The sequence below is a fragment of the Zosterops lateralis genome, assembly GCF_965231275.1.
Source record: "Zosterops lateralis genome assembly, chromosome: 4".
Taxonomy (NCBI): Eukaryota; Metazoa; Chordata; class Aves; order Passeriformes; family Zosteropidae; genus Zosterops; species Zosterops lateralis.
Window position 1 is genome coordinate 22179403 of NC_139765.1, and position 23948 is coordinate 22203350.

The window sequence follows — 23948 nt, forward strand, 5'->3', positions numbered from 1 at the left end:
CTCCATTGACAGTGGCAGAACAACTGCCACACAGTTACAGCAGACAAATATATGGCACCTGTGGAAGGATGCAAGAACAATGCAAATGCTTCCTGACTTTTCTCCAGCAAATTAAGCCAGCTGATGCCTCAATTTGCCGAGCATCCCATGGACAAGTGCTGCAATGCTAATTTCTTCATTATATGGATATAAGTATAAAATAAGTAGCAAACTCTGTTCTTTTTTCATCATAGCACCCAATTATTTCCCACATGCATTCTAGTAAGTGAAAAATGGGAACGCTCCATATTTTAGCTGCCTTACCATCCAATCTTCTAGGTACTTGTCATATACCTTTATTCCTGACAGCTCTTTCTCTACTTCTGCTAGATCTGCTAAAACCTTCAAGAAACATGCAGAAGTACCACAGCTATATACTCTAACGTAAAGATACTTACTGATTGATTTCCCATTTCTCATTTTTAAATCTGCCTCACTAGACACAAATCTGCAAGTCCTGACAATCTGCCTCATATTCAAAGCAAACTCCTGATGTTAAATGTCAGGGTTTGCAACCTGAAGACAGCAATTGCTAAGCTGAGGTGGTCGAACAACCAGCAGCAAACTACTTATTTGAAGCTAGTTCTTCCTCATGTCTACCTGCTCAGCAGTACCAGAAAATAACTGACAATATTCATTAAACATATTATTCACCTGAAATACCTCACATGAGCAATTGCTTTAATTACTAAAGGGATGAAAAGTAATTACAGAGGAAAATTCTGCAAATTCAGTCTAGGCAAGAAATACCCAAGGGGAAGTCTTCATTCTAACATCATCCCTGTGTTGCAAAAGTCAATTGAGGAATCCTTGGTGTCATTTGCTCTCTTTTTTCTAAGCCCTTGCTAGATGCACAAGGCACAGCCAGATGACCAAGCATCGTCCCTGTCTTGCTTCTGGGCACATATCGGCCCCCCCCCACAAATGTGTCTTCTTTGAGAATCTGAAAGTCAATATCCCTTTATCGTGTAGAGGATGAGTTAAATACGTTTCAGTACATCACATCAAGAAGTAGAGACACGATACTCTGTAATTAAATAATGCTTTATACTAGTTCATGACAACATAACACCAAGGCAACAGCACCTGCCATTTTCATGCAAAGTAATTTACATAAACTTATTCCTCTACTTCCATATCTCCAGCTGCATTCCATAATTTATACAGACATACAAATTCTTCTGTCTGACATTAACAAGAGAAACAAGTTGAATAATCAGCTTGCAGTATTAAGTGCATTGCATTTACTATCAAGCAAGCTTTTTTAGTTCAGCAGATGATTAATTTTCCCTCTGCGGGTAGAGTACCAGAAGATGCAGAGAGCTGACAATTGCTATCGGCTTCTGGCCATGCTCTCCACATGCTTACCTTGCAACAATGGCATTTGTTGGATCCCTCCAAGAGCTGCTCTAATTCATTAACCCAGCAAAAGAATTGGACAGCTTTCTGCCAGGTCAGTGAATTAAAGTGGCTCATGTAAGGAATGCCAGAGACAGTAAATAGGAGTGGGAGTTTGTGCTTGGGGCCAGATCTCTCCTTTCTGACAGCACTGAATCTCTTAGATCAGCTCAGCTGCCAGAGGTACTGCAGCCTAATTAGCATCTCCCCTTGCAGCTAACTGTGCTGGGTGTTTCCACTAGGGATGAGAGCACTAAGGTAAATCAAGAAGGGGGAAGAAACCAGGCAAACCAGCAACGTAAGTGAAATGCTGAGCGTCAACTGTTTAAGAAGAGAGCTGCAACAGGCAGACCAAGTAAGCCAAATATGGTCCTGTACCTCGGCCTATTTTTAATCCAGGTCTTTCAGCTGTGCTTTGGGACAGTATCAAGAGAAAGGACAGATGCCTGGACAGGAAGACAGAGGTCTTCCTGCCACATGCCAGGCAAGAAACAAAGCCCCACAGATGAGACTTGATCCTAAAACAGAGATTCCAAAACATGAAGCTGTTTGTATTACACCAACTACCATGCCAATTTTTTTTCCATGCCCCAATCCCGAGACCTCTGAATGCTTTCCACTACATTCAGACCTCCATAGCCAAGCTCATCCTCAGCTCATGACACCAACCAGTCATTCCCCTTTGTTCAGGGTTTTAGACTGCGTAGGAAGGCATGGACTTTGACTCTCAAAGTTTATTTTACGTAAGTTCACTGCTGATCTTTGACCTCAGGCTCACAGACCTATTAACCCTGTCTACTAACTCAGACACCACCATTAACCTCTAATGCTAAGCAGCTAAGTTTCTATGAAAAGGTGCTTCTACCCTGTGTCTTAAGGACTCTGTTACAGACCACATTACATTACTGTGTAATGTCCTACCAACACGATCAAGCCCTCTTTCCATGAGGGACCTTTAAACTACCCCCATGTTCTTTGTTACTTTTGCAATTATCCTAAAGGCTATCAGCCTGAAAAGCAGGAAATCCCCACCACCTGACCACACCTTTTGCTATCTCTATCTCTTCTGTCAACATGACCAATCACAGGACTTGTTCTTAAAAGCAAGCAGGGAACTTATCTGTCCGGCTGAAGGAATTTCTGAATCATCCCATGGGAGCACAGGCTTCAAGTCAGCAGTTAAAAAATCCACTGGCTGTTGAGTCGGAGGTATTGCCTTCACACATGTGACAGCAGCTGTGCTCGTCAGTCACAATAATAGGAGGGAAGGCTCATACCTCACCTGTGATGGCTTTTTGCTCTATTAAAGTTAGCACTGTTGTTTGAGCAAGATGATAAAATGGTTAAAGGAGAAGATGCCTTAAAGCATAACAGTCTTGTCCACATGGGCTGAACATGTATGTCAAACAAGTAATAGCCAGCTGACAGGATGGACAAAATGCTTAACGTTAGCTGTAGATGTTTAAGATTAAATAAGCAACCTGTTCTGCTGTATTTCAATAGCATTTTTTAACTTGAGTAACTACTGAGCCTTCTTGCTTTCCCTAGGTCCTACATCATTAATCAGCATACTGCGAAAAGTTACAAGGAATTACATCCTAAGGCAGCCCACAGAATCAAAATAACTTCATAGAGGAGTCCTAGATGGAAAGATAAAGAGACTTAAAAGATCCAGGATGCAGTGGATGTGAAAGTCTGGTGTGTGGAAAAGCCCCTTGTTGAGGCACTTTTACCCTGCTCCCACAGTTTTCTTCATGTGCCACCATTTGGGATCCTCTGGGTTTGATCAGTCCCAGCCATAGCAGCCACAGCAAGACCCTTGGTGTGTGCCTTTACTCTTTCCCAGCCAGCTATGGCCACATGCCTGACTCTGCATGCTCAGCTTGCACGTCTTCAACCACATCAAACAGTCACTCCAGATGTGCACACCTGTTTCCAACAGCCAGTACAAGTGCTGTGTGTTATTCAGCCTTTTTCTTGGATAACCCCTGCCAGTCAGACTCCTTCCACGGACTCCTGGCAACACCACTGCCTGCCAGCAGTCTCCCAGCAACACTCCCTCCCACACAGATGGGCTCCCAATCCCTCCTTGCAGGCTAGCCACAGGCTGTGGGCTCCCTGGAGCCAGCATTAGTTGAAGAAACACAGAGCTCTGCCCTGCAGAGCCACAGAGATGGTTCCTAATATGGAAGAGGAACAGGAAGGCTGGCAAGAGCTTACATCCAAGGCCAAGGCTCACATAACTTCCATTAAAAAGAAATGCTCTTAAGCTCCGGACAAGGATGGGAACAGCAAAAACACATGGGGAAAGCCACTGCCCTATTTTTTATTCCCTGTTTCCAGCTTCCTCATCCAACTGGCAGTGCCTGAGACAGTTGCATGTTGGAGATGGGAAACCCAAATCTTATGGGTTGGAATGGTATCAGATAATCTGGTGCTAAAACAATGACCTGCACTTCTGCACACTGCATCAGCTCTGTTTTATTTCCTGCCTGGTCTTTCCTTATTTACTGTTTTTTGCCAAGCAAGGCACCCTATGTTCCTATTATACATTACCAATGTGCCTTACAGAGTTTGTACTCTTTTTCTTCCTCAAGATGCTGAAGTTGTGGCATTCCCAAGAAGAAATCAATGATATCTTATCAAAGTCATGACCAACGGCGCCAACCATGCAGCCACTGCCCATTGCAAAAGGAGCAGAAGTACACATCAGGAACCATGAACACTTGAGCTGGCACTATCAGTTCTTCCAATTGTTGGCACTGAACTCATTCAGTACTTACCAGGGAAAAAAAAATAATCTCTACAAGCCAAACACCAACTACAAGTAAAACTGAAAGCATTAACAGATTAAATCCACCCCGAGCGTCGAAGGCTCTCACCATAAGGCTCTCTATTAAGAAGTTAAGTCTTAACAAGTGGCTTAAGGGGTGGATAAAGCTTTTCCTGGGATAATCTGCCAGCATGTTGCCCAGTGCCAGTTTCAGGCCATGAAAAGAAGAAAGAAAATATATAAGATGATGAAAATCTTGGTTTGGCAAATGGAAGACCAGTAGCTAAGAGCTCATCTCCTATCCTTGCTCCATGAAGCTCCTTGCTGTCTTCAGAAAGTCAAAGAAAAATAATTTTCTACTCTGTTAGCTTCCTGAAAACAAATCCACATTGGGATTACACATAAAATGCATGTGCTCACCCTAATTCTTTGTACTGCCAACCCTCCAGAATTTGCCTCCATCACATCTATTTCAACATTTCACCAATTAACAGAAAGTAATTGACACTTTTGTAAGAGATTGTCTTCAGACAATGCCACCATGGTAAAATCACCATGATCATGATTTCAAGTACTACTGCTCTCAGCAGGCACTAATTTAAAAGGGGAACATGCAAAAGGGGAAACCCAGTAATGGAAGGACAGAAGCCACATTTTGTTTATAATTCTCTCCTTTCAAGTCAACTGCTGGTTTGCTGCACACTTGAGAAACAGCAATCTAATTAGTGGCTACTTTTCCCCAAAGCATTGTGCTGTTCTGGCTGGGCATCCTCGTACACTTACTGCAAGAGATCCATTCTGCGTGCTGGCTGTGTTCGTGCTCTGCTCTCCATGCGGCTGCGTGCTTCCGTAGAGTGTCAGATTGTGTTCGCTGGTCTGGCCTGCATAGTCCTGAGTGTGTGGCACCCCATACTCTGTGGGAATCCCATTCTGGGGGGGTGGCGGAAATGGGATTGTGGTGAATGGCTGCACCATTGCATCAGGAGTTGCTGATGGCTCCTGGTTACCCTTAAGAAAGGAAAAAGGAGAAAACAGCTTTATACTACAGAAGATAAACCAAAATATCAGCCTGAGAAACAACACACACATTCAGGTGAATATCCCACCCACCGTCACCATAGTATTCCACAGTCTTCTATAATCTCTCCTATCAAAAAGTGCATGTTTTGCTCCTCTGAGCCATGACACTGTTTTCTTAATCTTTTCAGGGCAATTTTCTTGCTACTGGGTGGCATATAGTGAACATATTACAGGGTTTGCAAACTGCACACCCCTGTGATCTCACACAAAGCTTTACACACAGTAAGGCGTTATTTCAGAAGAGGGAAGAGGCACTCACACATTGGAACAGAGAAGGAAACACAGAAGAATAACGTTTCTCAACATCCCTAAAGTACCATTAACTGGGTCCATCTCCTCCAGCCTGACCCTCATTGCTCACAAGCAAGTCCACAAGCAAGCACACCGCGTGGTTCAGAGCACACACCTCTCTTTTATGTTACAGTGATAAAAAGTACAGTTTTTAAAATCCATCTGTGCAGAAGCCCCCTCCTTTGCCCTGGCAGCACTGCATACAGAGCACAGGTATCTGTTGCTGGAATATCCCATTTGCTTCTTCACGCTGGCGCAAGCATGAAGACACCAAAGAGCTGTACAAAACAAGCTGAGATCCCAAGCCAGCTGCACAGTCACTCTTTCCCAATCCTGAGCATCAGTACAATCACACAAGGCATTAATTACCTACTCCTCCCTCAGCTTAAGGTATCCCACAAAGACCTCTTGCATAGTGGACTCTTTAGAAGCTTTTAGCACTGTCTTAGATGTAGCTAACACCGATCAGATGACTCAGAAACCAAGAACTGACCATGCAAAAGATATCCCCAGAAGACAATAAAAATGCTACCCCACCATGTCAGAAAACCACAAGAAGGAAATGAAAAAACATGCAGCCATGCAGCCTCTGCAGGGATCTCACCAAGGGGAGAACTGCATTCAGCCACCTGGGGCGAAGGAGAACAGCCTTGACATTGAAGCCCAACCCTGGGAAGCCCAGGCTGCTGCATCACTCCTACTGCTTTCACTGCCGCAGCAGAAAAAAAATCCACAGAAAAGATTTATGATAGGAGGGCTGTTTGATTTATGTGCATGTCAACAGACTAATCCTGATTTTAAATTTTGGCTGCTGCTCCAGCCCTGGGTCCTCCCCCACAAAGCCTGGAGGTGCTCGAGGCTATTCTGACACCAGCATGCTTAAATCAATGGAGTAAATCGAAACAGACCTTATCCTGTGGATAGGAAAGGCAGAGTGGGAATTACCAAGCAGCCTTTCAGCAGAGAGCATGCAGGGGCTGACGGACCTCCAAAGAAGCCGGACAAACCTTTCAGTCCCTTCATCAGCCTACCTGCAGCTTTCCCTTCCAGGCAGAGGAAACAATGATAAACGCAGTGCACCTCCAGCCAGCACTGGGTCATTCAGACAGTGGCTGAATCCCAAATTTGCTCTGACATTAGTCTATCTGGTCTGTTTCCCCTGGGGGCCACGTGGCCACGTGCTCCCGCAGCTGGGGAGAAGGAGAGGGAAGGGCATTCAATACCACTTAGCAGAGCCGAGCTGCAGCCTTGGCCCATGCTGAAGAAGGGGCAGTTTCAAGTCCAGCCTTGCTGCCTGCAGGAACACAAACTCTGCAGCCTTATCTGAGAGAGAAAAATTCAGGCAAGCATGCCACCCGTGGCCAGTGCTCAGCTCCTTGGACGCACTCCCCCAAGCAGTTGCAGCCCTGAGTCGCGTGCTTGCAGCTCTGCAGAGGTTTTTTCATACACCAAGCACATTTTCGAAAGCAGGACAGGATTTTTGTTTCCCCCTCAAAAAAGGAGGGCAGCTCCACCAGCCCTCCAGTTCTGCTCATTCCTTTGCTATTCTCAGCTACAAAGCAAGCCACTTGTGACTCTAAAGCAGGAGGCAGGACAGGCAGAATGATGGCCATCCCACTGCAAACCAGGTATCAGCAACCCTACTGCTCACCTGCTCAGACTGTAATCCCCTGATATGACAACTTCATTCTGTCCACATACTGTCTCCTTTCCAAGCTCTTCTGTTTACAATATTTCATTGTATTTGATTGTCTGCATTCTTCTGAACAGCCCACATTGTCTGCCCCACTTTCTTACATTACACTGACTTTTTCTTTTCAAAGAAAAATTTTTCCACAGGAAAAATGGAGGAGCAGAAACTATTTCCAGTCTTCTCAGAACAAACCAGCAGCATCCCAGGTCAGAGGAAGAGAATGCTGATTAGCCCCAAACAAAACCTATTCTGCCATCCTGTCACAAGTGCAGGGCTGCTCCCCAAAGGACATAGTCCAGCATTCACCCTCACTCTTAGACTGTTTAAAATGTCATCCCATGAACCTTATATAATCTTATTTTCAGTGTTTTTACCCCTCAGTTAATACTGTTGCTTTCAGTTGAAATGCACTTCAACCTTTTAAATAATTTCTCTCCCTTCTTCAATTATCTACAAATGTTTGAAAGATGAAAAATGCTTACTCTCTCCTCTGTTGCTTGTGGCATTTTGATAATAAATATTTATTTTGAGTTTAATCACACCTCTCAAGCCAAAATATCCTGGTAACTTTATTTATTACTTCTCTCTGACCTTCCTAAGATTTTTCAAAGAAGGATTTCTGGTGCAGAATAAAATGTTTTTAATACCGTTGTCACTCCTCCACTCCTCAAATCATACTAACGTACAAAAATCCTATCTTTTAGTACAAATGCATCCTTCATTTAATGTCTCAGGTTATCTGGAAATCTATCATTATTATATTTGTCCAGGTTTCATCATCCCATGGAGTATCTGTATCTCAAATATTTTTCTCTTTATATAATTATGGACATATTTCCCATCTGATTTTTTTAAATTTTTAATTTCCTTTGATGCTTTAGAATTACTTTTTTCTCTGTTTCCACTAGCATCAATAGAAAAGGACTCCTGATGAGATCTCTGCAGGTTTCAGCATATTGAGATCCTCCAAACCCAGAGGAGATTCTACCTCTTCTGTTATTCTATCAAATTTCAACATTTACACAATACTTCTTATTTTCAAGAGCTAACACAGAACACACAAACACACAAAAATCCCAATAATCTTCAAACATAGAACCTGAACTCCTTTCCCTACTTCTAAACCACCACGTAAAATTCTGTCAGTCATGGGTGCTTCTTCTCAACACTTCTCAGGAGATACAGAGAGCATGAAGAACCCCCTTGAATTTCTGGGTAAAGGGAAATATTTTGTCTACCCAATCTTGACATCCTTCACTGCACTGCCAGTCCTGCCTGTTTAAGCTCACCAAGACATCTTAAAAATTTACTCAGATGCAACAAGAAACCCAGACAGGCATGTCCAAGAGCAGTCACCATCCCCAAATGTACACAAGGATGCCACCATAGGACTAGGAAAACCTGGGTGCAGCTCCCCACAAAAACTACTACCATCTTTAATTTCTGTGATGGTATGAAGTAAATTTTAATCAATGTCAGGGTGTAGACAGATACTTTTCTTGGTCACAATGCATCAGGCTGGCAGTCTCCAGGAGGCGAGTGTGAGGGACACTTGGTTGCAGGAATAATTTTGGCAGTTCCAGATTAACTGATTAGCTCTGCCAGTTTGTGCTGCCATGCACCAACCATGACAGCTGCCATCCCATGCTCAGATTGTTCAGTGGAAGTGAAACAGTGTAATAAACCTGTACTCCTTAAAAATAAATAAACCCCACCCCCACCCCCCCAAAAAAATACCCAAAGGAAAAAGAAACACAAAACACCAACAACAAACAAACAAAAAAAACCACTTCTGTATGATATATGTTAACCTATAGTTCAAAGAAAAGCAGTAATTCCTGTGGTTTTTATTCCTTCTGTTGCTGTTGCTACAGAAATCATTCATTCACATCAGGTAGGAATTCAAAGCAGCTGCCACCTTGAAAAATGCTGGCATCTGATTCATGAGCACCCAAGCCCTCAGGGCACAGGAAGGATACGGTTACCCATCTGGGCTCTGCTTTCAGGTCCCTATTCTCAGCCCTACAAAGATCCAGTCTCATCCTTGCAGGTGCCAATTTTCCTCCTTAAGTCAGGAGTTTGCCTACATGTTTAAAAAACAGATTAGCTAAAGCAGTGAAAAATCCCTAATGGGGACACACTTCTAAGAGCTTATGCAGTTTTAAGTTAATTAATGAACTTTGCAGCTCCAAGCTAAGCGGAGGAACGATGAGTAACTGATGAGTAAGCACACGTGGTGCTACCTTGCAGAAGGGTGGGAGCTGGGGACAACAACTCAACAAGAAGCAATGTGGTTCAGCAAATGTGACACAAGATGAATTCTTACAGCAGACAGCAGGTGGTGATCCAAGATCACGGCACTGCAGCGCCAAGAGCGAACACCAGAAATGCACACAAAGGCCTCCTGCTTCCATAAATCTGTCAAAGATCAGTCTGTTCTGTGAAAGAGTCGTTTTGTTTTCCTTATTAGAGAAATGCACGTAAGTAGAGAGATACGAAAGGAGCCTTATAGCAATGCAGCTCCAGATCTCTTCTGTATTGCTATGCCATAACATGCATAGATAGTAAAGCCTAATAAAAATTTTACTCCTGGTAAAGCTAAACAAGTACAATTTCTGTACATTTCTAAACTTGCACAGTTTCTGTGGCAAACTGCCACAAGGTAACTCGCCTGTGCTATCCATAACCCTACTGTGAGTCATCAGCATCACAGAAAAGAGCAGGGAAATGGTAGGGCATATAAACATCAAATAATCTCTTAAAAATGCCTTTGAACTCTGCTAACCCCCAAATCACTGGGATAGATGTGAGTATAAGCCTATTAGTGGAATGGGGTTTCTAATACACGTCTTCACTGAACTAATTTTATGAATCCTTGATGCAACTGACTTGCAGCTAACAGAGGCAATTAACCTGTTTGTGAAGACCAGAATTCCAGGCTACAACTGTCTGCTGTCTGCACTAACCTATAACAGCAAAAATGTTTGGAGCTGGGATCTGAAGAGCCTTGCAGGAACCTGGAGCTGCTTCCCACCCTCAGCTCTTTCTAAGAAAGGGATTCTTCTGAGTGAGGGGAATGCAGGGACTGTGCTGTCACTCCTAGAACCCAGGTCACAGCCTCCTGTCAGGGATGCAAACATCACACATGCAAAGCACTGCTTCCTGGCTGTACACAGACAGGAGAGAAAGGGCTTACCATACAAGGCTTTTGCTTAGACATGTTTAATTAATTAAATTAATTAATTAATAATGGGCTGTATTTTCCCCCCCTCCTCTTCTCAGAGATCAACAAAAAAGCTGCAGTAGCAGGGTCTCTTTCCCAGCCCCTTCTAACAGTCTCCCTTCCCAGTTCCCAGCTGCAGCTTTAGAGGGGCTCTGGTTGGAGCTGCCACCAGCCCACCTCCAGCTGTGCACTCCTGCCCCCTCTCCTCTGCCAGCCTGCTCACCACTGAGCCCTTTCAGCACATATCCCAGGAAAAAAAAATTACTCACTTTTTATTGCCAGGTTAGTTTTTTTCCCAATTAAGAGCGTCGAAACAGCTTGGCAAGGAGCTGGAGGAGAACCAGAGCCAGAAAGGACAGGGGGTGGAGAAGCTGGGGAGGGAAGGGCCATGGGCAAAAGCACTTGGATGAGCTCAGGCTGCCAGGGAGCTGCAGCCTCCAGCATGCATTAACTCTCTCCACAGGCAATCCCACATTTTGTCCGCTGATAACAAATGTCTCAACAAGCATTTTCTTTGGAAATGGGAATGGATACAAAGCAGTGTGAATGATGCTCCCCACACCCACCAGGAACTCCAGCATTATGCCTTGCAGAAAAAACACACAGGTTGGGGCATTCATTACACCAAAGATAAATTCCACCCTACACAGGTGGCTCTCATCCACCGAACCTATGCCTGGGTTTTTAAAACTGTGCTTTTGCTCTTTAAGGCCATGAAGATACTCAAACACTAGACAAAGTGATATATAGAATGATGAAGTCATGGGTTTCCAATGCCCCAGACACCCTAAAACAGTGACTTGGCCATTGCAACCCTGCAGGTGCCCACAAACACACTACAAGCTCTCTATCCCAAAACACGGCAATAACACTTTTCCCACTGTGGCCATTTCATTACAAATTAGTTTCTGAATGGGAAGAGTGGGTAAAATGCCTACAGAAAAGAAATCTGAGGCTGAAAAAGATATATACAAAGGATATAACCATCTCATATCCTTCATCTTTGTACAAACCTGCTCCTGGATTGAGAGGGGTATGTGACCTTAACCTGATACCCACTCTCCACACTACAAAGGCATTTTCTATAACTCCAGAGAGCAAGACTGACATGCCTGTGTGTCTGGGATACAGACTGACAAGATCAACACTCTTTCTTAGTGTGGGTTCATCATAGAAGCACCTTGAAGAGAATCACAGTAATATGAGATTCTGTATTTCATCTGCACATCTGGAGCTTGATCTTTATTTGATCTATGACACACCATGGTAATAGAAAAGGATGCTGGATTTTGACTCTACTGTCATGGGTATGAGAGCAATTCCTCCTGAATCCTCCCAAAGGCAAACTCTAAATCTAGGTAGTTCTGGAAACACCTGCTGGAATTTTATGGTAGTTTTGTTAAAATAAAAGGAAGTTAAGTTCATGAGTACACTTTTAAAAACTTAAATCAGACGTAATCATTCAGGAAACGCCTTTTTGTCCTGGGTTGCAGTGTAGGATGTACACAAAGTATTTATTCTATCACCATCTTCATGAACTTTTGAAACCAGGTGGGGCAGTGTTTTCCCAAGCCTCTGCCTCTTCTGCTAATGGCCCATTAACGCCTGGCCCATGAGTCACAGGTAACTCCCTCCAGGGGTTATCTCTGTTTAATGGGCCATCAAGGACCCACTTCACCCTCCTCATCCTATTGTGAGATGCTCTGCCCAGGGGGAGGAGCCAAGCATTCTCACCTGGATATAAGCTGGTATGTGGGACCGTGCTAGCAGCACTTATCCACTGGATTCCCAGAGGAGCAGGGCTACCAGACCTTTCTACAGGATCACTGCTTCAGGAAGAGCACCTCACCTGGACTGCTTCCACCATCCTGCTCAGGTTGTATTCTGACTCTGTCAGTGATCCTTTGTGTTATTGCATTTATTTTATTCTACTTTTACCTTTTTACCTTTCTTCTTATTAAATTATATCTCTGACTTGGAGCCTCTCATTCATTTTGCTTTCAAACCACAACACTTTTGGACTGGGTTAAGTTAAGCCTCAATAAACTAATCTCGCAGCAGATTAAAAAAAAAAATCTAAAAAGAGATGCCTGCACTCACACTTGCATCCAGCTAACCATTTAAAGGCATGTCTCCTTCAACTTCCTGGTGCAAGCTTACACTAGATTATCTAATCTTCCCCTTCCTAGATATGTAAAGCAAGGGAAGAACAACCTACCTTCCCATACACACGCTATCTTTCCAGGCTACCAAAAGTGTTCCGTAAAATAAAGCAGCTGGCCTTTTTTTTTTTTAAATGCATTTAAGAACTTTATGGAAAAGAAGTTCAAGCCCCCCTTTTGTAGGAAAGGATGAAAGAAAGTTATAGTCTTATCTTACTGTTGTACACAGGAAGCACTCACTCACCCCTATGCTATCATCACTTCCAGTAATGGCCAACTTTTGCTCTACCCCTATGCACAAGCACAGGCTCTCAGTGCTGAATGCATGCACACTTGGTAAGATGCTTTTGGGCCACCTGCAAAGAGGCTTCCTGTTGGATACAGCTAAAGCTTTAGAGTTATACAACATTAACAAGGCCCAGGGCCACATCTACTTACCAATCAGAAACATACTCTTCAGATTTTAAAAAGCACTGGTTTCTGCTCCTGAAATCTACATTATTCCCCACTCAGAGGAAAAAAAAAAAGGTTAATGTTACTGGCACAAAGGCATCCTCAACGAATGCTCTCAATCCATTCATCCTCTCTGGGGTTGATTAGAGAGAATTGTGCTTCGAGAGACATCAAGGTCTCAACGTCTATTTGCATTCCATATTAGGAATTTAACTACCTCTGAGAATTACTGGGGAGATGGGATTAAGGGTGGAGAACAAAGGAAAAAGTCACCAAGACTGATAAATCCTCAGCAACAAAGCCAGCAATTAAGAGAAAAGCTCAAGCTCAATTTTTTGGTCCAGACTGGTCCCTTTTAGCACCTAACCTGGTTGTGTTCTTCCCAGCTCTGCAACTATTCAAGTGACTATTTTCCACTTAATATTCATAGTCAAGCATTCTTGGGGAAAAAAAAGATTTCCATAAGACAACTAACTTTAAATAAATCAACATGAAAATAATGTCTCAAAATACTACAAATCAAGTGCTCCATTAATCCAGTGGGCATCATGGGCAGCAGAAGCATGTCCCCGCACAAAGGGAATTACTCATCTGTCAGGCAAAGAGGGCTAAGTTCCTTCTCTGGGACCAGAATTGAAATGAGTCACAGCTAAGGAACAGTGTGCTGCAGATGTGTCACGTATGTTCAATCCAAGCTAGCTGCCATCAGCCATTCAGCAGATTAGCAAACAAATCACACTCTCAATTGCATGACTATGGATCCTCTCTCAGGGAAGCAGCTGAAACCAGAGGCCAGTGGTGGGGAAGGAATGGGTAAAACTGCTTTTCAGGAGAGGTCCGTGGTTGCAGCAGGACACCGGGGCACTATGTGATACTTTAGATGGCACAGAGGAACTCTGCCTGTGCTGGTTCTCTGCCTTACTCTCGACAGCTAACCAGTGGTTCCTCGTGCTCCTTAGAAAAAGAAGGGCTACAGAACATGGAAATATAACAGGGAAGAAAATACCACCTGGTCCCACAGTATCTCTTGACCAGGCTGGCAAGATAGTGTCACAGTTACTGTCTCCTTAGCTAATTCTGCAATCAGATTATTCACTTCAAACAGCTTTGTTTCAAGGGAGAGGGTAACTCTCCAGCTGACATATTTCAGAAAACCAGTATCTGCTTCTCCAACCCCAATCAACGACCTAGTTAGACAGATAAGCAATTTTTCACCACGTCTCTGCTCTGCAAATGGACTGTTACTCTGCATATCTCCAAGTACATCACCAAATTCTCAGTGAGTGTGGAGAGTTATACCTCAAGAATTCAGATGGCTTTCCTGAATGTTTAAGTCCTCATGAAGCTCACCCAGCCCCTTAGAAAGATTTGTATCTACTTCAGTGACAAGGATTTCTCAAAGCCCTCGCTATGTGACACAGCTATCTGGAACAGACTCTTCCAGATCTCTCTATATATTTCCAGTGCTCTTTTAGCACTGGAAATATATAGAGAAAATCACTATAGTGATTTTGAAGATCACTTTTGGTATCAGGCTTTCCTGTCCTTCTCTCCCCTGCTGTGAGGGCAATGAGCTGAAGGAAGTAGTGAACTGTGCAAAGGGGCTGCTCTGAGCTGACTTGGCTCCTGGAGGAAGGACAAACCTCAAAGCCCTGTCAGGCATCTTCACTTATACTGGCCCCTTCAATTCCCCAGATTTCAGTGGACAACAGGGAAGTCTTCCTGCCTGCCTGCACTAACTCCAGCACCACACAAGAAAAAAAAGCAGCCCTGACTCTGCTGCCAGAGCAGGAGGAGGAAGAAGGGAGAAAGCACCAGGAAGGGGAGAACACATCTGGAATCAACTGGAGAGCGCTGAATGCTTTGGAAAGAACTGCAGAGCTGGCAGAAACCATAGCAAGGAGCCACATGTTCGGACGTGACTCTGAAGCAAAGGTGGAGAACGAGACATATGCAGCATATTTAAACACAAAACCAGAGCTCCTCTTGAGGCTCTGGGGTTTTTTTCATGCAAGCAGCTAAACGTCTCAGCCCTGTCATATTTTTACTGCCACTGGCCTATCATTTGTATGCTCAGAATTCAGTACAGAAGACTGGAGATGATATGAGGCAAACGGGACCCATCTGAGACTCGAGTACCAGGACTCAGTCACACAGCAACAACGTTATATCAAGCTTCTCTCAGGGTGCAGGGTGGAGGAAGTCTGTGACTGACTTGGCACACATTTCAGAACAGAAATTTGACGGTTTAAAAACACAGATTTCTTCCCACAGTTACTTTCCATTCCAGCATTCTCCTATCTCTTGCTAGTCATTTGTTCCAAGAGTTCCATTTGTTCCGAGTTTTCCATTTTTAAAAAAGCCTCCACTGTGTCCTGGAAAGCAGAGGTTCTGGAAAGGAGCACAGTCATAGAGAAGCAACTCACCACTGCAGCAGCCTGGTACAGTGAGAAAGTGACTACAGCTTCCAGGTATATTACCAACCTGAGGGTATGGGAAGCATTACTACTTGGGTATATGGCCTTAGCCAAATGAAAAATAAGATACATGCTTCAATATGCAAATTTTAAATATGGAATTAAAAATTCAAAAGGGAACAGGAAAGAGCTAGAGAAATGACCCCAAGATTGGAAAAAGCCACATGGCTGTACACTGAAAACCTTGAAAAGCCCAATTTATTTTGCTCATCATTTTTTTTTTTAAAGGCAACTGATTATTTTATTAAAGTATATTAATTGTGAGGAAAATAAAGTAGATGCTAATAATATTTAATCTAATTTTAAAAATAATCAAGAAAACAAATAGCCAAAAGCTGAGTCTAATAAATTCAGCACTGGTAAAAGAGTCCATTTCATTTTGTTTACTCATTTCTAAATGACAGTCATTAATTCAGCTAGTGTGAAGGACTCAGTCTTTTCTATCTTTTCCTGTCTTTGTGCTGAAAACATTATGTCACCCAAAATAGAGGTAACCTGAGTGAGACATAATGGACTACAATGCAGGTACAGCCAGAAGAGACAATCTAAAGCCAGACCTATAGGACAGTATCCTGGAAAGCTAACAAGAGCTGGTGGAAGTCAATGCATATAAATTAAAGCTGATTAAATTAAGCAGCATACACATTTATAAGCATAATGACCTCATCTCATGGAGAGGAACAAGTTATTGAAAAGTATAGGTGCAATTTTGTGTACCACCTAATATGACAAACTACCAACTGGCCTTGGAATCAGGGGCTGCACTTCCCCTCCCTGGCTGTTGTGAGATCCAGTCACACCACAGCCATTGCCAGAAAATTAATCCAAACAAGTCATCTGTTTGGTCATAAACTCAACTGTCTTGTTTTATATCTGCTTAAGCACAATGCCCAACGTGGTGAGGAGGCTGAGCGTATGGCCAGAGCACAGAGAAAGGGGGCCTGCTCTTCTCACAGCAGCTCACAGTTATGCTACATTAAGCGCAACTTCAAAATGCACCTGAACGCCACTTCACTGCAGAACAAGAGGCTACATGGGCATTTAGCATATGCAATTGCCACTAACTGCTTCACTTGTACTTAACTTCTAGGGCATCCCCACATAAGCCAGCATAAAGCAGATTCATACACAGTGAACTTGTCGACTATCTCAGAAAAGATTTTCCCATTGTTACAAAATCCTTTTAAAGCCTCTTTTCCCCATGCCTTCCAGCTAATGTATGTTTACCACATTCCTGCTGTAACCACGAATCAGTATAGACTCTTCCCTATATAGGCCACCTACACAGCTCACAGGTAAAGCTCAAGATCAGCGGCACATCTGACCACCTTTCAAGTGCCTCTTCCTGGACTGGCTATCACTATAGCAGCTCCTGCAGCCCTCACACTCAGCAGCACTATTGGAAACATGCTGCTCTCCCTTGCCATCACCATGTTAATGCCCTGGGACACACAAAGCATGTGCTGGTTTAATAGTTGCAACCTGCAAAATATTCACATTAAACTACTGTGTATCACTGGTAGTCCTACTTTTAAACTGCTCTATTTTACTGAAGCTAAATAAACCATAAAAGCTAAATTGATATAAGAGCATCTCATGCCAGGGAACGTCTGTCAGCATCTGCAGCTCCCTTAATATAGTACTACATGGGCTCCCGAGAAGTTTACCCCTCCATAATTCTCACCATATCCCCACCTTCCACAGCCAAGTGCATTAAAGGTCCTTTTTCTTCCCCTCACCTTGCACACCTACAGAAAGACAAAAAAACAGGCTAAGCAAAACTTAAACCCTTTTAAGCTAGTCAGTTTGCCCTTCTGTACATCCTCTTTCACACTCACAGTATCAGGCTAAACAAAGCCACTCACTCCAGGATACAAGCCTGAAAAAAAAGCATTAGCATCTGGCAACCAAGAGCAGCACCTAAGCATATGAGCCTGAGAACAAATAAAAGTCTCTGACACAAAGAGGAAACACTGGGACATATGCCTGAGTGCTCCTGTCAATCTTGCAGTGGGGGAATGCCCGAATATTTATATATATATACACATATATTTTAATTTTTTTTTAACCATATTACTGAAAGGAAGTGCCAGGGACTGTTGTGGCCCCTGTCCCTTGAGGCTCCACTGCTGCCATCAGGCTGCACTGCCTTTGCAGCAATAAATATTTAAACAGGGCAATAAATATTTCAAACCACATTCATCCCAATAAGAAGTCTACTACCATAAGAGGGATGAGACAACCACACAGGGCCAGGGCTGCTCCCTGTTCTGCCCCTCTGGCTCCCACACAGCCTGCCCTTCCTTGGCTCTACTTCCCTCCAGCCTTCAACAGGCACCTGGCAACCTCAAATATTCATGGACACACCTCCAGTTACTTTCCAAACAAACAAAAACACCTGTAAAAGAAGTAACAAGGTACTCTGCTTTCCACAGAGGTGCAGAACACAGCTCATGGTTTGTTTTTACCTCTCCTGGGGCTTCTGCCTCTTGGGTCCTCATACTCGGGAAGAAAATAATTTGCTTGAAAACCCCACAGGGTCTTAAATCTTTTAATATTGCACCTTAAAAGAGAAAAAACCTAAGATCACCAAACCCAAAGATCAACCAGCACCTGGTTGAGAAACAGCATGTGACAATCTGTCTTTACCCCCCACAACTACTTCCCTTAATTTCAGCAGTGCATTTATTCAGGCATTTCTTGGGTGTGAGCAGCTTCACTGGCCTCTCAGTGGGATGCTAACAGATGTACACAGTTTGGCCATCACTAGCACAAATAAAATCAGCCAGAAATCAAGTTTAGGATGTAACAGAAAACCCATTCATTTACTCTCAGCTATCACCTGCTTGTCATTCATGTACTGGGGGCTATTATGACTCTGACAGTGATAAAAGCTTGGGACTTATAAGTAGGACCTTAGCTATGCTGTCACCTCTAAACTTCTTGGGTTTTAAAGATAATTTCAGGGGGTAACTAATACTCAGCAGAAAATCAAAATCACATATAAAGACATTTATTCAGGATATAATCTATAGGGTGATGAAATCTGCAACCAGACTAAAAAAATATCTTTTGTAGCAGCCTCCACTGCATATCTGCCTGGATTCAAAAGATCTAAGATATTTGCTGCTCACACAGTATATGGAGAAGGCTTCAGAGAACAAATAAACCTACTCTGAGTGAAAGGAAGCCAAAAAGATACCTTCACGAACAGCAGCTAAAGGGTTATCCTGAACGACAGACACAAGCTAGTCTGCCCTGGCTAAGTGAGCTGCACCATGGCATCTCCTTTCCAGGTAAAAGCTTTAATTAACAGTATAAAGAAAGAAAGTAGTATCTGCCTTTACTGGCGCCCACCAACCATCATTTAAAAGATGACAGTAACCAAACTGCAATCACAACATGCCACATGCTGTCAAAGGTGCCTCTTGGACTGTATTAGAAGGCACTCTTCATACCTGGATCCTGGCCCATCTCAAGGTACAAGATGGGCACCAAATGGATCAGCTCTGTCAACGGCTTAGGCACAGCAGGGAGCGTGCAAGGGTATGCGACAACTCAGCAAGGTCTGCAGATGCTGTCTTGGATTAAACTGCTAAATTCCCCTGAGTCTCATTTCAGCTGCTTTTAGACCTTTGAAGGAGAACAGCCAGGTCTTTTCCATGCGCAGGAAGGGCCCTGCAGCACACTCAGTGAGTTTTCTACTGCAAGTCAAAGCTCCTGCTATTTCCTCCCTGGTCCTCATAGCCAAGGGGAGAGACCAATGCATCCCCCATGGGCTGGGCAGCCTTCCTGGGATGGCCAGTTTCATATTAACAAAATTCTCTCCCATTCTCCTGCTCTGTGGCACGAAATGGCTCCAAAGTGAAATACTGAACTGTCAAACAGCAAAACTTCTTTTCAGACAGCATTTCAAGGAAGAGCACCTGCCTACTGAATAGGTGGATCAATCGCCTGCCGCCACCCTCCGTCCCTTCTGCTCCTGAAAGAGCAGCAGCATCCCTTGGTCAAGACAGGCCATCAGCCACACCACCAAAAAGATGCTGTTTACATAAAAGCATAAAACAGCAGTCACAGCAGTGTAATTCAGAGACTGATAACAATCCTGCTGCTTTACCAGCAGTGAGTCCTGGGATTTTACATCTCTGCTTCTAACTACCACCCCAGCTGTCCTTCATATATCACTGAAACTAAAGGATCCAGTCAGAAGTCAGATGCAACCCGGCCCAAAAAACATCTTGCACTTTACTATCTATTAAAAGACCTCATACATAGAGAAGGGAAAACATCTTGGAAGATGAGCAATTATCTCACCGAGTAATTTAGAGCAGGAGCCACCATTTTACAGCAGACATCAAAATAATGAGCACTCCTCTGCTGACTGTGCAGCTCCATGTTATTTCCATGATGCGCTGCATACCCAGCAGCATGTTAACATGGAAAAAAACAGCATCTGATCCTATGAATGAATTTTAAAAATACATTTTTGATACCATACAAAAAGCGTTAGAAAGGAAAACAACATTTAATTCTGTGGCTCCTGAGGATCTCTCATGACTCAGAAAATAAATGCAAACAGACAAAAAAGTTAATTTGGATCATATCGGCTTCACTGGCATGCAAAGGATAGAGCAGGCACCCTGGGGAGAGGGAGGGAAAGATTTGCTATAGATCGGGTTACTGTCACTGACAGCTGACCTAAAACACCACAAGACTTGACCAGACTCTATCCTTCTTCTAATTTTCAAAGGTGCTACGGCCTCTTTTAAGAAATACAATGTGCAAAACATGTAACACTGAGGTGATGGAGGAAGGAGATCCTGCAGCACGAGTATGTAAGTGGTTCAGACGATAATCCTCAACATATTAAGAGCTAGCCCAATTAACTGAAACAAGAAAGCAAAAGTGCATTTTTCTTTTTAAGATGTAGAATTTTCAATGCGAAGCAATGAGGACATAAGAAACCGGAATAATTTTGCCTCAGTCTGAAGCTACTGCATGGAATAGACAGACAGGGAGTTCCTCTGTCCTACAAAGATGCTCTTTGAAAACAGATGTCCGTCTGCAACCCAACACACTCAGCTTGGGAACTTAGAGACCCAGCTTGCTGTATGGGCTCCACGGTCTCATCTCCTAGATGGGCCAGCACAGCCCACAGACATCACTGTCAAACCTGAGAAATGTTTTTCAGCATGAGCCATAAACACTTGGTTTTAACTCTACCTCATTTGATGGGATCTGAGCCTCCCATCACCACAAACTGAGCTTTATATCTGTCCTATTAAATTTTTAGATAGCATTTATGTTCAAAAGTGACCAACAACAGCATGAGTAATAGCCCACAGCCAATATATTGTTAACAGAAGACAATTCACAGGAAGACTGATACACCTGAAAAACTTTCTTTAAATTCTTTACAATGAAAATTGCTCTTTTAGCTTCCTCTTGCAAGTCTAGGACACAAAGCCTTTTCAGTATCTCAGTATTTGGCACCACAGGGCACAAGGACCACTTCTACTTTACAGCCATGGTTGATCTTAAATGATCACAAAGGAAAAGGTTTTGTGCTCTGCTTCTGCTGGGTACCACCATCACACCTAATCAACAAACTCATCTCCATGCACTTCTGAAAGAGCTAACTTCTAACAGAGTTGACCTCACATGAGGGCACAGGAGCAGCTCACATAGGCACAGTAATTCCCTGGCAAAAATTTGGGACAGACACAGCTGAAGGCAATTCCTGAACCACTTCACAGCTGAATTCTTGAAGATGTCCCTGCTCATTTCAGAGGGGTTGAACTAGATAACCTTTAAAGATCCCTTCCAACCCAAATCATCCCATGATTTTAAGGTTTTATGATTGGCTACAGGAACACTCTTCTGCTGGGATTGTCTGAACAGTAGCCAGGAGGCTCATCACAACCCTGCATTTAAGCCATGTCCATCAAACGTGGTTCTTTCCTGCCATCAGATTCTTTTCTCCTAGATTTAGGCCAGAGAGGATCTCAGAATAATTGTATAGTGACATGCAGAGCCTCACAGCTAACCTAGAGGCCTACTACACTTTTGAAGCCACTACAGCCCTCTACAAATGCCCTAAAGAATGAAATTTATCTTCCTCTATGCTCCTCCAAAACATTAGGAAATTCCTATTACTCAGTTCTAGCTATTCTTTGTGTTACAAATAACATGGCTCAAAATTTCCTACCTACCCACTGAGAAAAAAAAGGCCACCGGCTTTCTATACACTTCTGTTTTAAGCAGAGGTCTGGTTGGGAGATGTGTTCTTGGCCATGTCAGCTGCCAAGCAGGACCCCAGCCACTCATCAGGGTTCGAGCTGGCAGGCAGGAGGGCCAGGCAGGCAAGGATCTGAACATGCTGAGAGATGCTCAGGTCTGGAGCCTTCAGTGCAGCTTTCTCTTGACCACTGTGCAACACTTGCAGTAACTCCTGCAGCACACCACTATCAAAACCAATTAAGAGTACTCCTAACAAAAACCAAAAAAGCATTCCTGAGAAACCACAGTTGTGCTGAAAGGGACAGTGAAGTCATCACCTTTCTCACCTCCTCACAGCAGGGCTTGTTAGAAGACCATCAGTTGGTCTAGGGCCAAAGTCACCATTGGGATGCTCAAAGGTACAGTTTCAGACTTGATGGAGAACACAGATTATGGATCTATAATCTGCTTAAACCCAATTTAGATTCATCTCATTGAATAAGACAAAGTACTCAGAACTCTCACTTTCCGATGAAGCACTGAGATCTCCACAGTATTTTTTCCACCCTTCAGAAGTCCATGTTCCCAGATAAATTTACTCTCACACCCCTTGCAGCATTTTGATCAAAAGAGGCTTTGAAGACCTAGTGTCCCTCAGAAAAATTCTCTTAGGATGAATGTTTGCAACTGGCTTCAGATGACCTAAATTCTTTCTGCCACCAAGAGAGTGAGCCTCTCCTTGACTACAACACCTCGTCAGTCATACTTAGTGTATTCACAGTCTGTCACCCATGTCCCTGTAAAGGACACACGGAGCAAGGAACTGTCCAAAGTTCTCACCACAGCCTTCAGTCACCATCTTCCTCATTCCTCTATCTCACCACACTACACTTTTTGCCAGAGTTTGGCTCCATCACACAGTCTAATGTGACTCTGAAAAAGTATTAACACCTCCCCAACCAAACTGATATGAAAGGGACCCCTAGAACTGCTTTTCCTCCCTTTCCCACTGCTTCAAGACAGAATGCTTCATCCTGGAACGGGGTGGAAACAGATCTGAGAAAGGATTTGCAAAGCTAACGCAGCAACATTAAACAGCATCACACACAAAGAAAGGCAAAGGGGAAAGTTAAAGCAAATTAATCTTCATTAAATATTTGAGCATTAAGCAAATCTAACACAGCACAATATCTTATAGTCAACCAACAGTCAACAAACCGATAATTTCATTTATTTTACCAAATTAACATGCTGTTCCTCTTATACCTCCTGGTTCAGGCTGGAAGGATCCTTTTAAAGTTTAAACAGATTTAAAACTATGCCTGTTGAAACTGAAATCCTTTCCCTTGCTGCCCTGTTTATCTCAACCATATTTTACAAGAGACAGGAAGGGACGCACACTGAAAAACAAAAGCCTTTCCTACTCCTGCTCTCTAATATTCCTAAGTACTTTGCATAATTGTTCAGTTTTGATAACCTCCTTTCATAGGATGCCATAGCAAAAATGAGAAAAGCTACAAAGAACAACAAATCAAATTAATGGTTTCATTCTTCACAGAGGGTACACTAGACAAAAGAGGACTAGTACTATGTAAGAAATCCAAACCCCTCTCCAAGGCATTTTTAAATCAATCTTTTAAAGTAATTTAAAGCAGGTTTTGCTATTAAGACTGGAGGGAGAGCATACGCCTAGATAAGGAGCTTCAGTGAGACCTGATAGGTGAATGATGGTCTATGCACTGCGTAGGTCAAATGCTGATTATCTACATCTTGGCTAATCAAAGGCAATTATCTGAAAGTCAAATATGCCCTCCAAGTCAGATAACTCATGGAGACCAGGACTTATATACAGCACACAGAAATCCTAAACTCCACAGGACCACAGCTGCAGACACTATGAATTTTAAGTAGGATAACCAGAGGACAGTTCAGAGGGTTTTAACCATACTCAAGACTCCCAGCCTGAGGGCAGACTTCAGAAGCCAGAAAGATTACCCTTGCAATTACTTGGGCATTTTTGGTGTATCCACGCACCCTCAGATTACAGGCTACTTGGAGTGTAATTCCAGTTAGGTACTTAGAGACTACTCAGGGTAAAAAATCACCATTACAGGCAGAGCTGGTAGAGCCAGGCTGGCTA

General features: G+C 43.3%; 1 protein-coding gene across 8 annotated transcripts in view; it reads right to left on the minus strand.

Annotated features, from left to right (window-relative positions):
* The window catches only part of RBFOX2 (RNA binding fox-1 homolog 2), a gene marked incomplete at its 5' end in the record, with an annotated part of 172613 nt that overhangs the window by 55796 nt on the left and 92869 nt on the right, over positions 1-23948 (minus strand). For 6 of the 8 annotated variants that reach the window (XM_083859389.1, XM_083859387.1, XM_083859388.1 and 3 more), the window contains one exon: positions 4994-5218. In XM_083859389.1, the coding sequence (XP_083715515.1) occupies positions 4994-5218 (225 nt within the window). Of the gene's footprint in view, positions 1-4987; positions 5219-23948 lie in introns of all 8 variants that reach the window. The other 2 variants (XM_083859391.1, XM_083859392.1) reach the window with 1 other exon arrangement.